This window comes from Chrysemys picta, chromosome 10 (genome assembly GCF_011386835.1).
Source record: "Chrysemys picta bellii isolate R12L10 chromosome 10, ASM1138683v2, whole genome shotgun sequence".
In the NCBI taxonomy this organism is placed as follows: domain Eukaryota; kingdom Metazoa; phylum Chordata; order Testudines; family Emydidae; genus Chrysemys; species Chrysemys picta.
The window spans coordinates 20,301,995-20,318,975 of record NC_088800.1 but is presented as its reverse complement, the minus strand read 5'-3'; the positions used below and the strand labels follow the sequence as shown (position 1 = coordinate 20,318,975).

Here is a 16,981-nt window from a genome sequence, read left to right as displayed (position 1 = left end):
AAGGAAAAGTAATGAAATTCAATACCTTTCCCATACTTTTAGTTTAGATACAAAGCATTCTCCAATGTTAATCAACAATATTTTCTCTTGTACCTTCTCTTCCTTTGACTGCTGCTCTTGTTCAAGTTTCTTCCTCAAAGTGGTTTCCAGTGTGTCTTTCTCTCCACAGACTGCTATGTAACATTCCTTCACTGCAATCATCTCCTTGTTCAACTCATCCATGTCAGCCCTTACATAAGTCATTTTAAATTGTTATTCTTTAAATTCACAAACACGATCACAAACTGTTCATAATTTATAAAGGAAATTATTTCAAGAATGACTGAAAAGAGCCACTTCATGGTAGACCCTCAGTCTAATTAAGGACGTCAAAATTGATAAGTCTTACTTTAACTTTGAGATGGTCTCTTCATAAGCCTGAATGAGTTGTTCTTTTTCTGCAGCATGCCTCTCCATGAGGTCTTCCCGAAGCTGGGCTTTTGTATCTTCATGGTGTTGCTGATAGGTTCTTTCACACCTAGGATGGAGAAAAAAGTTAAAGCTTCGTTCAACTGTTTATGTACAAGTGCAGCTGAACTTTTTTTTTGGTAATAAACATGAGGTCTAATGCCACCATCTCTGTACAAAGGTGGTACAAGAGGACCTACGCAGGCCATGCGATTAAAGTTGGAGATGCGTTTAACAAAGTTACCTGTCAACGGCTTCTTGTTTATCCCGATCAAAGTCCTGAATCATTTGTCTCATTTGACTACACAGATCTTGGTTTGCAATTTTCAGTTTTTCCTCACTTGCTTTAAGCTCTCGAATACATGAACTATAGTTCTATACAAATGAAAGTCAAAATCATGAAAAGAAAATTTTAAAGAATGCATCCTAATTTACATTTTGGACAATTTGGCTGGTCTTACTTTTTTCCCTTAGGGCAAATATGACAAACTCACCTCAGCCTCTTGTTGTAAATCCTGATTCACTTTTCTAAGTCTCAGAAGCTCTTTTTGAAGATAATTATCAGAAGCAGATGGAGTGGACCACAAGGTTTCAGTCAGATTTTCTACACTACTTATTTTAGGCTATCAAGAAAACATAAAACTAAGTTGGAACAAGTCTTCAGACATACATGTAGACATACTTGCTTTAGAAGTTAACATGTTAAGCAAATATTTTTCCTTGATACAAATAAATAAATAAGCAGTAAAAGGCAATGGCTTCACTGCAAAATACAGGACACTATGATTATAAGTATTTAGCCCATATGACAATCTATGATTTTTTGTAAGGTCTTCTGGGTTCATTCGAGAAGCATACACTCAATGCCCTGTACCAGAATTGAATGCCAACTACCATCTAATTGAGACATCAGGCCTTTGCAGGGTATACGTTCATTCCCCACCATTCAGGCCACCGTTTGCACATGTAATATGTTGGGTAGTAATGGCTTTCTTCATATTACAGCAAGTTTGTCTGATTTATAAAAGCCACTTTACAGATTAACATTCAATATGGGGGGAAAAAAGTAGTATGGAAGAAATGCTACATTGACCCAAATGATTGCTCCTTCCTTGTACAGTTTGCAGTTTTCAGCTAAAGGCTGCAGTTTACTTTCCTCCACGGAAACAGAACTCTCAAGAGAAGTTTAAAGTAATCAGTCAATAAAGCTTGCAACCATTTGTAAGCAAGTTCTCATACCAGAAACTCAGCACAAACTATCCAAGTCCTGGTGGTAGTTTAAAGACATCTGCCAGTTATTTCCAATTTCTCTGATGCTACTTATTCTATTTCTACATAATAGTAATCCCTTCCTTAAGGTTAAGAACAGCTTCATTTACTTGTTGTAAATGTAGTTCAAAGAAATTACTTGTAACTTCTGTTCTCAAGAGAAAAACGAGAGATCACTTATAGGTTTTGCTTGGTTTACTTTAAATCCAGTGAGTTTTTGCCTTGTTCTATTAAGTCCAAATGCTCAGTGGTATATTTAAATGAACAAACCTCATTCTCGTTTGCGGTTTTATCTGTTTTCAACAGCTGCTTGAGTTCTTCTGTTGTCCTCTGACTGTCTTGAAGATCATTTTGTAACTGAGAAATCTGATTTCTTTTCATTTTGTTACTGCCCAATAAACGTTCCATTTCAGTTTTCAACTCTAGGATGAGCTCATCTTTAGAAAGTTCTTTATCCAAATCTCTGTTCTGCACAGTACTGTTAGAGAAAATATAGCCAGTCCGATTTTGTTAAAACATGTAGACATCCAAAAGCTTAGAATACAACAAGCAGCAACTCTACTTTACTTTACTAAATCTACCAACAATAGAACAGTTAAAAGAAGAAGTGTAAGAAGACAGCTCACCATGAGCGAGTACCTCAAGCAATGCTAGAAACTATGTTTGCTTTGTTATTATGTTACCTGGAAAGGACTTCAAATATACATTTAATGCATTATCATTATAAATATATTTCAGCAACTGGTCTGTGCAACTGATTAGAAAACAAGTAGCTGAGTTTCCAGGATTAAGAAGTCATTTCCTAAAACTGCTTCACCCCTGCACAAATTGAGCTATAACTAGTGATTAGTTGGTTAAAATATTGTTTTAAACAAGTAAATAAGCAGTCCCATTTTGAGTGTCCAAATGCATTTGTACGTATTTCTATAGGCTGTTCTTGAAGACCAAGAGTTTCGACAGGTAAGGAATGGTTGTCTTTTATCTGCAATAAGACACTTTGCTCAGTGTACAGATTTATCATCCAAGTATTTTCCTGTACTCCTAATATTCATACTACAGAGTCTGCAGACTACTTCTGTGGGCAAATATCAGAAAGATCTGCACGTAAGCATGGTTCAAACTGAGTAGAAGGTGGGCGCTGTTTCCCACGTTAGAATAATCTATGGTAATTTATTAAATATGCTGAGGGGACCAAAGTGAAGAAGAATTCCACATGTTTGTTGTAAGTACTCTGCTGCTAATTTAGTGAGGTTTTTAAAAATTATTACATATAATAATTTTGTACAGACTGCATCTTCTACTGTTGACTGATCTGATGCATCATTTGTATAACCTGTTTTAGTACTTTTTTTTTTGCTAGAATGATAGTCACCCAATACCTGTGAAATCTTGATTTTTTCCAGTTGACTTTTTTAATACCCAAATCCACATAAGAATCAGTCATGTCCACATGAAGTTCTCCACTTGAGTCATTCAGAAACACCCCAAGCTTGGCAGCAGATTCGTACAAAGCAATTTCTTCCTTTAGTTCTGTTAGCTCTTCCTAAAAAAGGCAAAATAGTAGTATTATAGATAACAGGTCAACTAAGTCAAAGCAAACCAGGAAATCAAGCCTTTTAGGCCCAACAAGAATTTCCCCAGATAAGTTACTAAAAATAAAACAAATTTCTCAAGTTACTAAACTAATTTCTGTATTTACAGGCCATACACATTTGAACCACCAAGCATTGCTTTAATTCTAGAAACACATGGTTTGTTTTGCTAGTACCAGTTATTACTCAATCACCTATGTGAGCGCCTCTTTACTATACTATAAGTTACATTAAAAACCAAGTAGGGAATATTTCTTACTCTCACTATATGTCCAGTATATTACAGAGTTCTTAGTATCACAGCTAACATTCAGGTAAGGGATGGTTTCAGATTCTTATGTCCTTACCTCTTCCTTTTCTTCTCCCAGTTATCATGATGGGGATCTCTCTGTATGGGGGGGGGGGAGGGGGGAGTGCAGTTTAGCTGCAGTAGCAGCTAGGAGCAGTGAGAAGATTCATAGTTTCAAAGATGGCAGGATTTTACAAGTTAAATATCTGAACTAAAATGAGAACATGGACTTCCAGATATAATTGGTAGAGGCATTCTCCTTCGCTCATGATGGTAATACTTGCTCATGAAAATAAGCTTCAGAACCATATTATACTTCCAATAGTCCCTACTTATCCAATTAAATTAGATATTTCTCCTCCCTCTGGAAACAGGATTTGAATTTTAAATACTTTCCATTCTTCTCCCACCAGCACACTAGTTAAACACATTATGTAAAGTTTGCCCTGCTGAGACACATGTATCCCTGTGTTTTAATGAGCAAGTCGGGCATGGAATATTCATTGTGACTCGGGAGAGCCAGTCTCCTTTCAGTAATGGGAGTACCAACTGATACATTCAACGTCCATGACATGTCCATAAAGTGCTTCAGCCTAGCAGATGCTTACCCTTTATACCCCCTCCCTTTTCTAACAAAATATTTTTTCATCAAATAAATTAACCTGCAAAGTCTTGCTCATGTTGTTGCTTATCAGCTGTGCAGACTGGGCTTGCTGCAGTTGTAATCGTAACTGATTTGTCTCCTGTATAGAGCCTATAGAGAAAGAGAATCCTTACTGTAAGGAAGATTACTACTGAAAATTCACCATTAAAAGTAAATATATTGACTATGGCAGTAGCCCTTACTCCATTTACTATGCTCATGAACTCTGCTATTTTAAAATACAAAGTTATAAAGATGGAAAAAAGTTTTTTGGCTACTTGGAAAAAAGGGTTATTGCAGTTTTCAGATTTAAACAGCAGCTTGTTCAAGGCTCAGAAACTCTTATTTCTTTTTTTCTTTATACTAGTAGTTTTAAAATAAAAATTAGGAGGAATAAGGCATGTCAAATGTTTGCTTTTCTTGTAACTAACCAGGAGCGAAAAGGAAATGGTGTGACTATGCCAAAAAACAGCAGGAACAAGGATACCTTGGAAAAGAGGTTGAAAAAATTCAAAAATAAAGACTAATTTTATGAAGTTGCCAATTTAATATTTTTTAAGGGTATTCCACAGTAGTCCATCACTCTTTGGCTGGCCGACTGCATCCCACTTAATACTACCTGTTAGTTTCATAATTACTTATTGCTTTATTATAGAGAATTAACAAAAAAAGATTTTTCCCCTCCATTTGGACTTTTTCTACCATCTCCTCATCAAGAAGGCCTCTTGTACATATGTACATCAGAATTCTCATTTTCAGCAGGTTCTTAAAATGGGATCCACAGGAAAAGGAGAGGCATGTCTCTAAGAGTATATTATTTTACTTAAAAAACCAAACAATTAAATAAATTCATCATCAGACATGCTGGTCAAAAGATGGAGAACTTCAAGGCTATCTACAAATCACTTACAAGTATGGAAGCAATAGTGCAAGGTTCCTTACAATGTCTGGCTAATGCTCCTCAATGTGGCTCTTAAGGGACTGCCTGGAACTGAAAAGTTGGTTTGTTTTTCCTTTAGTTTCAAATCCTTAATTCTTCTATGGAGATAGCATTCAATGGTACTCTTTTTGGCAAACTACAACAGGGATACGTTGACACCAGTCCAGAAAGAAATGAACTAAGGTTGTTTACACATAAACTGGCATTGTTTTGGGATTTGTTTATGTTGTGTTTGCTTAATTAGTTTAGTTATACCAGTGCAAGTCTGTGGACAAGCACTCTTATTTTGGTTTAAGAGAGGCTTATTTTGACTTAGCTTCATTCACACATTTTTATTTTTAAATAAACAGTATTAACAAACCCAAAATAAGCCACTCAAACCAAAACCTGCACACAAATTTGCAGAGGTTTAACGAAGTCCATTTGAAAACACATCTAGCTAAACCACTGAAAGTGTGTGTGTAGACAAGGTCTGAAACCACTAGCCACCAATTAAATACTCATGGCTTTGAGTCATTATTTATCTGGGCCAAGTGACAACACTATTTCATCACCAATCTCCTAAACCATCCAGTGCCCTGAGGCTCAGTTTTTAAGAAACTGGACACAGCCATATTGCTGATGTTAGTGTTTATCAACAGTCAACTGTGAAGTAGTACAAGGGACAAGTTTTACACATTCATGCTATGTATCTTGCACTAGGAGTTTGCCCTAACATTTCACTTCAAATCGAGAATTATTTAATGAATTTCAAATATATGGTTAACTTATTTCCTCCCAAAAAGTCAAATACATGTTTATTAGTCACGCTGCACCCGTTATGCAATTCTATCCTTATTGGAAGTTGTTTCTGCCAGAGCAGATAAGGTGCATGCACAAGACTAACCTGTTTGCAGTAAGTTTGCACACTGCTTTTGGCTTTCTTCTAGGCTCCTCGTCAGTCGATTGATTATCTCTGTTTTTTCTAGTTTGCTTTCTTCTAGCATTCTTTCGAGTTGCTTCACATGTTCCCTTAGATTACAGCAAAGATCCTTCTAATGAGAGATTTTTCAAGTTACAAATCCATCACTCTCACAGGCAGTAGTCTAAATAGTCATCTAGTAAAATTTAAAATACAATTAAATTAAGCATATATCAGAGATATTGAGACAATACGGATAGTGGTTTTCCTTAGTTCATAAACATAGCAGAGAAAGTATGATCAAAATGCTTTTAAGCTACAAAATCTACAAGAATCTCAAGTTGCAGTGGGGGAGGCCTAGGTTGGATATTAGGAAACACTATTTCACTAGGAGGGTGGTGAAGCACTGGAATGGATTACCTAGGGAAGTGGTGGAATCTCCATCCTGAGAGGTTTTTAAGGCCCAGCTTGACAAAGCCCTGGCTGGGATGATTTAGTTGGTGTTGGTCCGGCTTTGAGCAGGGGATTGGACTAGATGACCTCTGAGGTCTCTTCCAACCCTAATATTCTATGATTCTATCATCAGCTCATATCACATAACCTAAACACTGTCTTCATTGCAAAAAAAAGTGTGCGCCTTAACATCAAGAAACCTACTTTGATGTAAATGTTAAGACAAGTAGTTTTTACCTCACCCAGCTACATCAAGGTAAGCCCCAGGCAGGGGTCATAGGGTTGACCTCAACTAGCTACACTGAGGTAAAAACAACAGCACCTTGTTTCTGATAAAAATTGTATATTGAAATAGCTATCTTGATGTTTTTTATTTTTCAATGAAGACAAAGCCTTAGCGGCAGAATACTTAGTGGAGGAAAGAATGGTGATACTAATATAATGCCTTCCAGTTCACAATCAGTTACCAGTTAATCCTCAACACACCCCAAAAGAAGTGTTTTTCAATATTATTTTTACAATTTAATTTTGTTTCCCACCTGCAAAAGAGTTTAAGCGAGGGAAACCAGTCAGTTCCTGATCTCCTGGGGTGTACTCAGACCACACCTCAGTTTAAAAATTATACAACAACTATAAGAGTCAATTCCTTAAAAGCGTAACAATGCAAAGAGTTGATTAAGGTGTGACCCTACCATGTGCTATAACTGAAAGAAATTAGAGAAGTCTTAGGTGTTACTTGTAGCAATAATAGTTAAAATCTTTTCATGTAGAAGTATTGGGTGGTTTTTGTTTTTTTTTAAGTATCTAACTAAATCATACTCAAATGGCTTTGTGGACACGCAAGGCAATGTTTATAAACATATCATATATTGTGTTCATTTAAAAATGTTGTGACTTTTGTGTCTACTTCTCTCTGTTCTGTTACCATCTTCTGGAAGGTAGGATTGAGATTTACAGGCCATTTGGAAGAATGGTTCCAGTCTGGTTTCAGAAGGGACTGGATGGGAAAAGAGTACAGCTCTACAGTCTTCTATGACTTAGGCAAATATTCAGTGTTCTAAATTCCATCCTAACCTGCTCCTGCAGTATAGAGTTCGTAGCATCAAGTTTCTGTTCTAATGACAATACTTGCTCTTCATACTTCTGCTTCAGGGCTGCAACTATGGTCTCATGCTGTTCTCTGGCTCGCTGAAGAGAGTCAGAACGCCGAAGCTCTAACAGCTGCTGCTGCATGCTCTCCATGGCTAACTCTGCCACTTTGGATTGTTTGAATAGCTGCAAAAACCCACAATATAGAATACTTGAGTTCAATTACAAAAAGCTATGTACATATAAAGGCTTCAAGAGAAGTGACTGCACAGTTAAGAATGTCCAAAGTTAAAAATACATTTTCATAGCTTCATCAATTTCAAGGCCAGAACGGACTACTGTGATGATCTAGTCTGACCTCCTGTGTAACTTCCCCAAAATAGTTCCTAAAGCATATCTTTTAGAAAAATATCCAATTTTGATTTAAAAATTGCCAGTGATGGAGACTCCACCATGACACTTGGTAAATTGTTCCAATTCTCAATTACCGTTATTGTTAAAAACGTACACCTTATTTCCAGTCTGAACTTGTCTAGCTTCAACTTTCAGTCATTGGATCGTGTTATACTTTTCCTCTGTTAGACTGAAGAACCTACTATCAAATCATTGTTCCCCATGAAGGTACTTATTAGATAGTAATCAAGTCAACCCTTAACCCTCTTTTTGTTAAACTAAGGCCTTGGCTACACTTGCAGCTGTACAGTGCTGTGAGTTAAACCTGTCTTCGTACCGCTGAGTAGGGAAAGCGCTGCAGTCTGTCCACACTGACAGCTGACAGCACACTGTCGTGGCCCCATTTGCAGCGGCATTGGGAGCGGTGCATTATGGGCAGCTATCCCAGCATTCAAGTGGCTGCAACGTGCTTTTCAAAAGGGGGGTTGGGGTGGAGTGTGACAGGGAGCGTGGGGAAGAGAGAGAGAGTGGGTTTTTGGAGTGCGGACACACACCCTGCCTTGCAAGTTCCACCCCCTCTCACTCACTGAAAGCAAAGAGCAGCTGTTTGGTTTTTTCCTCACAGACCAGATAAGCAGCCACTCGCCGAAACGGACCTGCCCCCCATCCCCGCCCCCCTGTGCACCACCTTTCTCTTCAAGCAAACATTAGCTGTGGGCGTTCCAAAGGGAGCCCCCCTGCCTGCCTCTACTCAGTCACAGCAAACAGTGTTTGGTTTTTTGATAAGCAGCTCCCAGAGCGTCCGAGTTCACAACAAAACAAAGAGAGGCATCACAACAAAACAAGGAGAGGAAGCTTCATTTAAAAGGATTATGAGGAGTTTCCGGAGGTCAATCACTGCGTAATAAGGTTACTCCCCGTTTACACTGGACCACCAGCGTCTCAGCCACTCCTCAGCAGCTGTTATTCCTCTCAGGGAGGTGGATTATCTGCAGCGCTGTAGCCACGGAGATACAGCGCTGCAAATGCCTTGCCAGTGTGGACAGGGAGTGAGTTACAGCGCTGGGGGCGGCTTTATTGCGCTGTAAATCTCAAGTGTAGCCAAGGCCTAAATAGAGCAAACTCCTTGAGTCTATCACTATAAGGCATGTTTTCTAATCCTTTAATCATTCTCGTGGCTCTTCTCTGAACCCTCTCCAATTGATCAACATCCTTCCTGAACTGTGGACACCAGAACTGGACACAATATTCCAGCAGCAGTTGCGCCAGTGCCAAACACAGAGGTAAAATTACCTCTCTGCTCCTACCTGAGAGACCCCTGTTATGCATCAGAGGATTGCATTAGCCCTTTTGGCCATAGCATCACACTTGGAGTTCATGTTCAGCAGATTATCCACCACGACTCCCAAATCTTTTTTCAGAGTCACTGTTTCCCAGGATAGAATCCCCCCATCCTGTAAGTATGGCCTACATTTATTTTTCCTACATCTATACAGTTACATTTAGCTTATTAAAATGCATATTGTTTACTTGGCCCATCTTAACAAGAGATCCAGATTGCTCTGTTTCTGTGACCTGTCTTCTTCATTATTGGTTAGAATTGGGGGAGTGGTAAATTACACCCACCTTTAATGTTGGGAAACAAGTACTCTAACAGAATGGGTGCTCTGACGGAACTCCGCATTGTATAATTCAAAAGAAGCCAGTGCTAAAACATAATGCCATTTAGTTAATAGGATACAATCAAGGTCCCAGCACATCAGCCTTTGTCAGCAGGACTTGTACAGAGTCCCAGATACTTTAAAGATCCCTAGAGACTTTGCAAGGGGAAGGTAAGTTGCAAACACTGCAGAAGAGCCCCCATAGAGGTGTGTGCACACACACATCTGAGAATGTAATCACAAGAAGTTAACGTCACGGATTTATCTTACGACACAAGTCAAAGTAAATACGATTCTCCTGAGTCAGCTGGGACTGCATCTTCTTCTAAGAGGAGATCAGCCCCACTGGAAATCCTATGTGTGCACACACACAAGTGTGCATTATAAACAGCTCTTGCCAACTCCATTTCCAACCAGAAGTGTATGTTTGTTACTAAAAATGCAATATTGTAGGATCCATCCCTAACAGGATGAGTTAGCAGGAACCAACATCAGGTTGGAGCGCAAGTTTGTCTCCTTGGGTGTGTTCTAATCAGTTGTTGGGGTACTCTGGCTGTTAGAAAGATCTCCATTTCTTTAATATTGTTTGCATAGTATCCTTACATCTCTTTTTGATAAAGAGTTTAGCAGGTGAGGAATTTTATGAAGAAACTTTAAAATTCTCCTAGGTTGTCCCAAATACATATATTTTGTTATCTGTATATCAGTCAAAGTACACTAGACAAGTGAGAGACAAGCCTAAACCAAACATTTTATAAACTACCACCATTGCTTCTGCAATCCTTACACAAGCATAACTCCCATTGACTTCGTGAAGTCACATTCCAGACTCACAGGGCCTGATTCACAGTCATCCTGCCCTTTGCACCAAGTATGTCAGAACAATAGGGCAGCAATGCCACTATAAGAGCCCTCCAAAGGAATACCTCCAATGCCTTCTGTATCCTTACACAAGAGCCCTCAACGAAGGGGGCATTCTTGATTGTGCTCTGGGAAGAAGGGGACTTTCCGACAGCAGAAAGGGACATGACCAGGAAAGTCCTGTGCCCTGTTTATTTCCTGGTTGCTGCAAGGCTGAGGGGAAGACAGGGTACCTCTGAAGGCTGTCCTAACTGTATTGTGGGATCAAACGGTCCCAGCAGCCTTAGTATTAGGGGGGAGTTGGAGTGCAAGCCACCTTAGCCAGGCTCTGCATGGTACAGTGATGACATATCCATTTAGCCAATCAGTTTTGCCTTGTGTAGGATGTGACTGCTTATGTTTAAGCAAATCCCTCCACTACAAAGAAGTAAATTGGAAGCCAACTTCAAGCTTTAAAGTGACTTGTCAATGACTTATTCGGTCTAGAAGTATCTGAACAGTTCACTTTCTTAAGGGATAGGAGCATCAGGGAAAACTCCTGTCCTTTTAGAAAGCTTGGGCTACATTCCACTTAAGTTGCTTCTACCCACCATCCACCAAAACTGAACTAAAATAAATGACTATGGGCTATGAGTAGATTGTTACACTCTTGTTCCTGGATTGGATGACATGAAATAAGTGGAGGAAAAGGAGACCAGCATCATATGATATGTAAGAAAGTTGCTATACTTCCTAAAACCATTCTTTAGTCACTTTTGACATTGAGGAGTTGCAAAATCCTCAGGTTCTGCATATGTTCTGTCAGGTAGTAGACATATGCGACACACAAAAAATAAAATAAATCTCATTGGATTATCTGTAAACTTTTTTATGACCCAAATCACAGCAATGTTCCTCCCACTTCAATAGCTGTGACGCACTTAAAGACCATTACAATCTGGTTAATGATATCCAAGTGCGTCACAACCAGTACAAAATTCAGAATTTCCAATGTATTTATCTTTGGGAAAGTAAAAACATCCTGTTTTGATTCACGGAGACAGAGCGGTAACAGAGAAGGCCTTGTAAAGCATCCAGAGAGGTATGCCAGAGTGGAAAACACAAAAAACAAACAAAGCGCTCAAATGAATCCTTATAAGAGATACTATTGACATCTTTTTAAAAGGTTCTGATAAATCAAAACAGTTTTTTCATTGAGGTCTGACTCCCATCAGCTAATGTGACTCATTTAAGACTAAGAATATTGGTGATCTGAAAAGACGTTAAACAATATTCTTTTCATTATAGAAGCTTCATCTTGAACATGCAGCAGTGAAAGAGTAACACTCCATCTTAACCACTGCAACACTTTAAAAAAAAAAAAAAAAAGGCAGGGTTAGCAGATAGTAGGACTTCTGATATTCAAAGTAAATGAGGTTATCACCAGAAGAACCAAGACATCTGAGAAACTATGGATTTTATACTTCCAGATTGCAATTACAAAACTACGGAATAACTAACTATGTAAATTAGTGAGGTTATATTTACTAGGGTCGATTAGGGGAAATTTTGCTAATTCCAGTCTGGATAATAGATTACACATTATAAACCATAATTTTTACACTAGAAGTTCCAACTCATTAATCACATACTATTATTAGTCATTAGCATGTCCATAAGAGTATATTAATCTTTGTTAAACTTAAGATTCACTTTTGCATCGTAAGTACAACTACAGAAATTTCCCACTGTTACAGATAATAGTTACAATACCTGCTCCTCGTTGGCAGTAAGGGTTTGAATTTGGGTTTCAAGTGCTTTAATTTGACCTTCAAGATGTATCTCCCGTTCTTTTCCATTTTGATACAGTTTTTGGGATTCCTGGAGGCTGAGGGCCAAGCCATCCTTTTCATCTTACAAGAGAAATACATATTTAAGCATCCTGGGAGCTATGAGAGAAGTTCTGCAACAAGCCTTTCTGGAGGAATTTTCATTTGGCACCCGGGTCTGGGAGTATAACACCTTAGTGGGCCTCCTCCCTCAACCTAATGGGTTGGAGGAGGCAGAGCTGACTCTCCAAGAGTGCAGCCAGCAACAACCAGACCGGAAGAAGGGACAGGGAGAGGCCTAGCCAGGACCCCCTGCACCCTCAATATCCTAGTATAAAGAACCACCACTCTACTTGCACAAGCAACCAGCACCATCACATGCGGCAGGGGATGGGATGGAGGAAACAAAATAGGACCTCCTAGAAGATGAATAGACAGGGACTTGCCTAGAAACAACCAAGGATGTCAGCAGACTGGTTACTGTTTGAACTTTGGCCATTATTTTCTGTCTGCTGCTTGCTTTTTTTGCCCAACTTTCTTCCCACTCTTTTCCCCTCCCTACCTACTCCAAACTCCTCTCTTCTTTCCTTCCCTCCCCACCTTGCTACAATTCCCCCTTTCCTCACTCCTGCCCTCACACAAAGAGATTAAGACAATAAAGTGTGTACCCATCATCACTGAACACTGTCTCGGTTGTGTCTATCTCCTACCCTTCGTCCAATTTTTTATTTTTAGACTGTTTGGACTCTCTGGGGCAGGGACCACATTGTCCTGTATGCTTCTACAGGGTCTAGCACAGTGCCGCTCCAGATCCTGATGGAAGCCTTTGAGTAATACTGCATCCATTCTCGCCAGGATGCTCACATTAGGTATCACCATGAAGTTTAAAGAATTTCACTCTAGGGCTATAAATATAAAACAGTTTTTAAAAGTTAAAAAAACAAAAAACCCCAAAGAGGTATTGAATTAGGCCTCAATTTGGGAAAGTACTTAAAGTTAAAAACGGTCCTGAACAGAACACTTTCCGGACTCAAGACTTTAATATGATAATAATGGGCACAAGTAGTTCAGCAATCATTGCTCACTGCACCCAATTAAACAGACCTCTCTGGAACCAGCGGGTGAACTAACTGATCTAGAGGAAGCACTTGGTTACTATCCAGCTGAAAGTAAAGGTACTACAAAAGCAGCAATTTAAGCAGGAAAGAGGGATGACTCTCTCTTCCTTTCTACACATACCCCTTCTAGCCTCCTCGCTCTACCATTATTAAAATGACGGGGGCTATTTAAGTATATCAATAATAAACCAATATTTTAGAATTGGGATCCAGATTAGTGTAGTGTAATTTATTTAATAATCACAGAGATTAGACATGGTGGGTAATGTGTGTCAAACAGATGAGAAAGTACAGAAGTATTTTATCAAGATTGAATCTGGCTCTTGTTTACTGAATTTCTCTTTTTCTTTAGTTATCCATTTATCAGGTTTCTTGCACTTTCCTCTGAAATAGCTGGTAGTGGCCACTGTCAGAGATCACTGCTCCGATCTAATGAAGCCGTTCCTATATTATTTTAAAAAGTACTATAAAGAGTGAAAAAAGTTTCAGTGTAACTGTAAGCCTTCAGCTGTACACAAGGGGGCTAAGTCTCCGCAGCGTTGCACCTGTTTTGAGTGAGTGCACAGGAGGTTTAAAATGCCAGCAAAATAGAATTCTTCATTCTGAACTGCTGATAGTATTTTTACACCCCCATTGTGTAAATGACTACAAAAGGTGCACAGGCCGTGGGGTGGGGTGGGAGGCGGGAATCATGCTCAGACTCAGAAGCCAAATCAAGTTTGCAAGTACAATCAATGTTTGTTGGGGTGTGTTAAACAGAAAATTGATGAGCACGTTAAAAGTTAACAAAGTTAATAAAGACGGAGTGGCTGGGTCACTGCAAAGAGCCATTTTCCCTCTGTTGATATTCACCCCTTCTTGTCAACTGTTGGGAATGGGCCACCCTGATTGAATTGGCTTCATTAGCACTGACCCCTCACTTGGTAAGGCAACTCCCATCTTTTCATGTGCTGTATATTTATCCCTACCTACTGTATTTTTCACTCCATGCATCCGACGAAGTGGGCTATAGCCCATAAAAGCTTATAAATTTGTTAGTCTCTAAGCTGCCGTAAGGATGACTCGTTTTTGCGGATACAGACTAACACAGCTACCCCTCTGAAACATTAAAAGTCGTTAGATCTCAGTAAATTCTAGAAATTAAAGATCCATATAAACTTGTTTTACCTTTGACCATTGCAAGCTGATGATTCAGATACCTAATCTGCTGTGCACTCTTTTCCATCTTTTCAGTAAGTTCTTCCAGTTGTCTCTCTCTTGCTTTATTAAGAACCTGAAGTTGAAGAATCTGCATATTGTCCGCAGAATCTGTTGAAGTTTAAAATATAACTAACTTTCAAACAAGCTAGCTTTTGAAGAGTGCATAACATTCTTACAGTACAATTAATTAGTCTAAAATAGATTAGATGGTTCCTGCCCCAAAGACCTTATATCTTCTGAACAGTGCCAAATTCATCGTTGGTGCACAATATACAACTCCAAAACAGAGAATAATTATACAACTTGCTTACTAAATAAAGTGCACCAGCTCACGGTCCCACCATTAGGCCTGAATTACAATGTTAGCTAAAACTCCACACAACTATCAGAGCATTAACATTAGTGTACTTACAGTAAATTCAGAGTTCCATTCTTAGTCATCTAGAGACTTTTGACATTTCTCCACTAAGCCTACAGATTTGACGTTATAAACATTTATTGGACAAGAAGGTGAACCGTTCAAGGCCCAGTCTTGTAAGCAGCAGAGTGACTCTGAACAGGTGCTGAGCGCCATTAGACCACATCTACACTGTGAGTGCTACAGCTGCATAGCTACAGTACTGTAACCCGGTAGTGTAGACACAGACTACAATGATGGAAGGGGTTTTTCCATCACTGTGGGAACACCACCTTCCCCAGCAACAGTAGCTAGGTAGACTGAAGCATTCTTCCGTTGACCTACCTGTGTCTGCACTGGGGGTTAGGTCAGCATAGCTACAGTACTCAGGGATGTGGATTTTTCACGTCCTTGAGCATGATGTCAACCTAAGTTTCAAGTATAGATCAGACCTTAGCTCCTCCCAATGCAATCAATGATACAAGAGCCATCAGCAGAATAAAAGAATTCAGCTTTTACTCAGGCAAAATCCTACTGGCCTACAGTGAATATTATGAAGCATTTAAAACTGAATATACTGATCAAAAGAAACGGTCTATTCTTATTTTCATTGTAATAGGAAGAAACTAGTACCACCTCAATGAGCTCTATCCCTCAATAAAAACTTAGAGTAAAGGTTAGCATATATCTAAGGTATTGCTGTATTTTTCCTTTGTGCTCTTGTTTAACAAAGCCTAGGATAAAATCCTGGCTCCACTGAAGTCTTCAGTGGTACCAGGATTTCACCCCAGGATTCTTATCAAAGCTTGAAGTGGATAACACTTACTCTCCTCAGTACCCAAAAACTCCCGTTGCATCTCTTCAAGCACTTCATTTCTTCTTGTTGCATCTTGGGTTATTGGGACTTTTTGCTGAATGGCATTTTGATATGGTTTATATGTCACTTTGTAAGATTCCACAGTTTGGCCGTTAGCAACTTCAGATGCACCAAATTGCTGTTGTGACAACAGATTAAAAGTAAGGACAACTGAATTAAAGTTACCCTCATCTTGCACACAAAAGTATTTCCCCTTTTGGATTTACAAGGTTTGATATTTAAAAAAAAAAAAAAAAAAAAAAAAAAGGAGTTGCAGAGGCTCATTATTTAGACTCCAATCCAGCAAAGCACTTAACTATGTGTCTGTTGTGCCACTGAAATCAGGACTACACACATGCTTTAGTGCTTTGTTGAATAGGGTCTTATTGGCAAAATTTACACAGTGAATAGGAAATCAGCACATCTAGTACCGCTTTGTGCTAATGATTTTATAAATAAAACCAAACACTACATTTTTATGCTTGAAAGTTCAACTAATTAACTCTGAGTTACTTTAGTATGATAACGGATTGCAGAAGCATATCATGTTGTAACAACTGGAGACAGAATCAAAGAAATGTAGGACTGGAAGGGACCTCGAGAAACCATCGAGTCCATCCCATTGCACTCAGGCAGATTTAAGTATATCTAGACCAACCCAACACACATTTATTTAATCTCTTTTTAAAAACCTCCAGTGATGGAGATTCAATAAGTAATGGAATAGGTTACACCAAGGGAGGTTAACTGTCCTTATAGTTAGAAAGTTTTCCCCCATATCTAGCCTAAATCTCCCTTGCTACAGATTAAGTCCATTATATCTTGTCCTATCTTCAGTGGACATGGAGGACAATTGATCACTGTCCTCTTTATAACAGCCCTTAACATATTTGAAGACCTCTCTCTCTCACCAACAGAAGCTGGTCCAATAAAAGATATTACCTCACCTACCTTGTCTCTCTAATATCCTGGGACTGACACGGCTACAACTACACTGTATACCTCACGCCCCCCCACTCAGTCTTCTTTTCTCAAGACTAAACATGCCCAATTTTTTTAACCTT

The 16,981-nt window shown here is 39.0% G+C and overlaps 1 protein-coding gene across 6 annotated transcripts in view; it reads right to left on the bottom strand.

Moving 5' to 3' along the window:
* The window catches only part of CEP152 (centrosomal protein 152), a 47,759-nt gene that overhangs the window by 19,196 nt on the left and 11,582 nt on the right, over window positions 1–16,981 (bottom strand). For all 6 annotated transcript variants that reach the window (XM_008163263.4, XM_042841828.2, XM_042841825.2 and 3 more), the window contains 12 exons: window positions 15,888–16,056; window positions 14,632–14,772; window positions 12,291–12,430; window positions 7,609–7,809; window positions 6,067–6,214; window positions 4,260–4,351; window positions 3,096–3,259; window positions 1,987–2,194; window positions 942–1,070; window positions 692–822; window positions 389–517; window positions 94–229 (listed from right to left, as the gene is read on the bottom strand). In XM_008163263.4, the coding sequence (XP_008161485.2) occupies window positions 94–229; window positions 389–517; window positions 692–822; window positions 942–1,070; window positions 1,987–2,194; window positions 3,096–3,259; window positions 4,260–4,351; window positions 6,067–6,214; window positions 7,609–7,809; window positions 12,291–12,430; window positions 14,632–14,772; window positions 15,888–16,056 (1,788 nt within the window). The remainder of the gene's footprint in view (window positions 1–93; window positions 230–388; window positions 518–691; window positions 823–941; window positions 1,071–1,986; window positions 2,195–3,095; window positions 3,260–4,259; window positions 4,352–6,066; window positions 6,215–7,608; window positions 7,810–12,290; window positions 12,431–14,631; window positions 14,773–15,887; window positions 16,057–16,981) is intronic.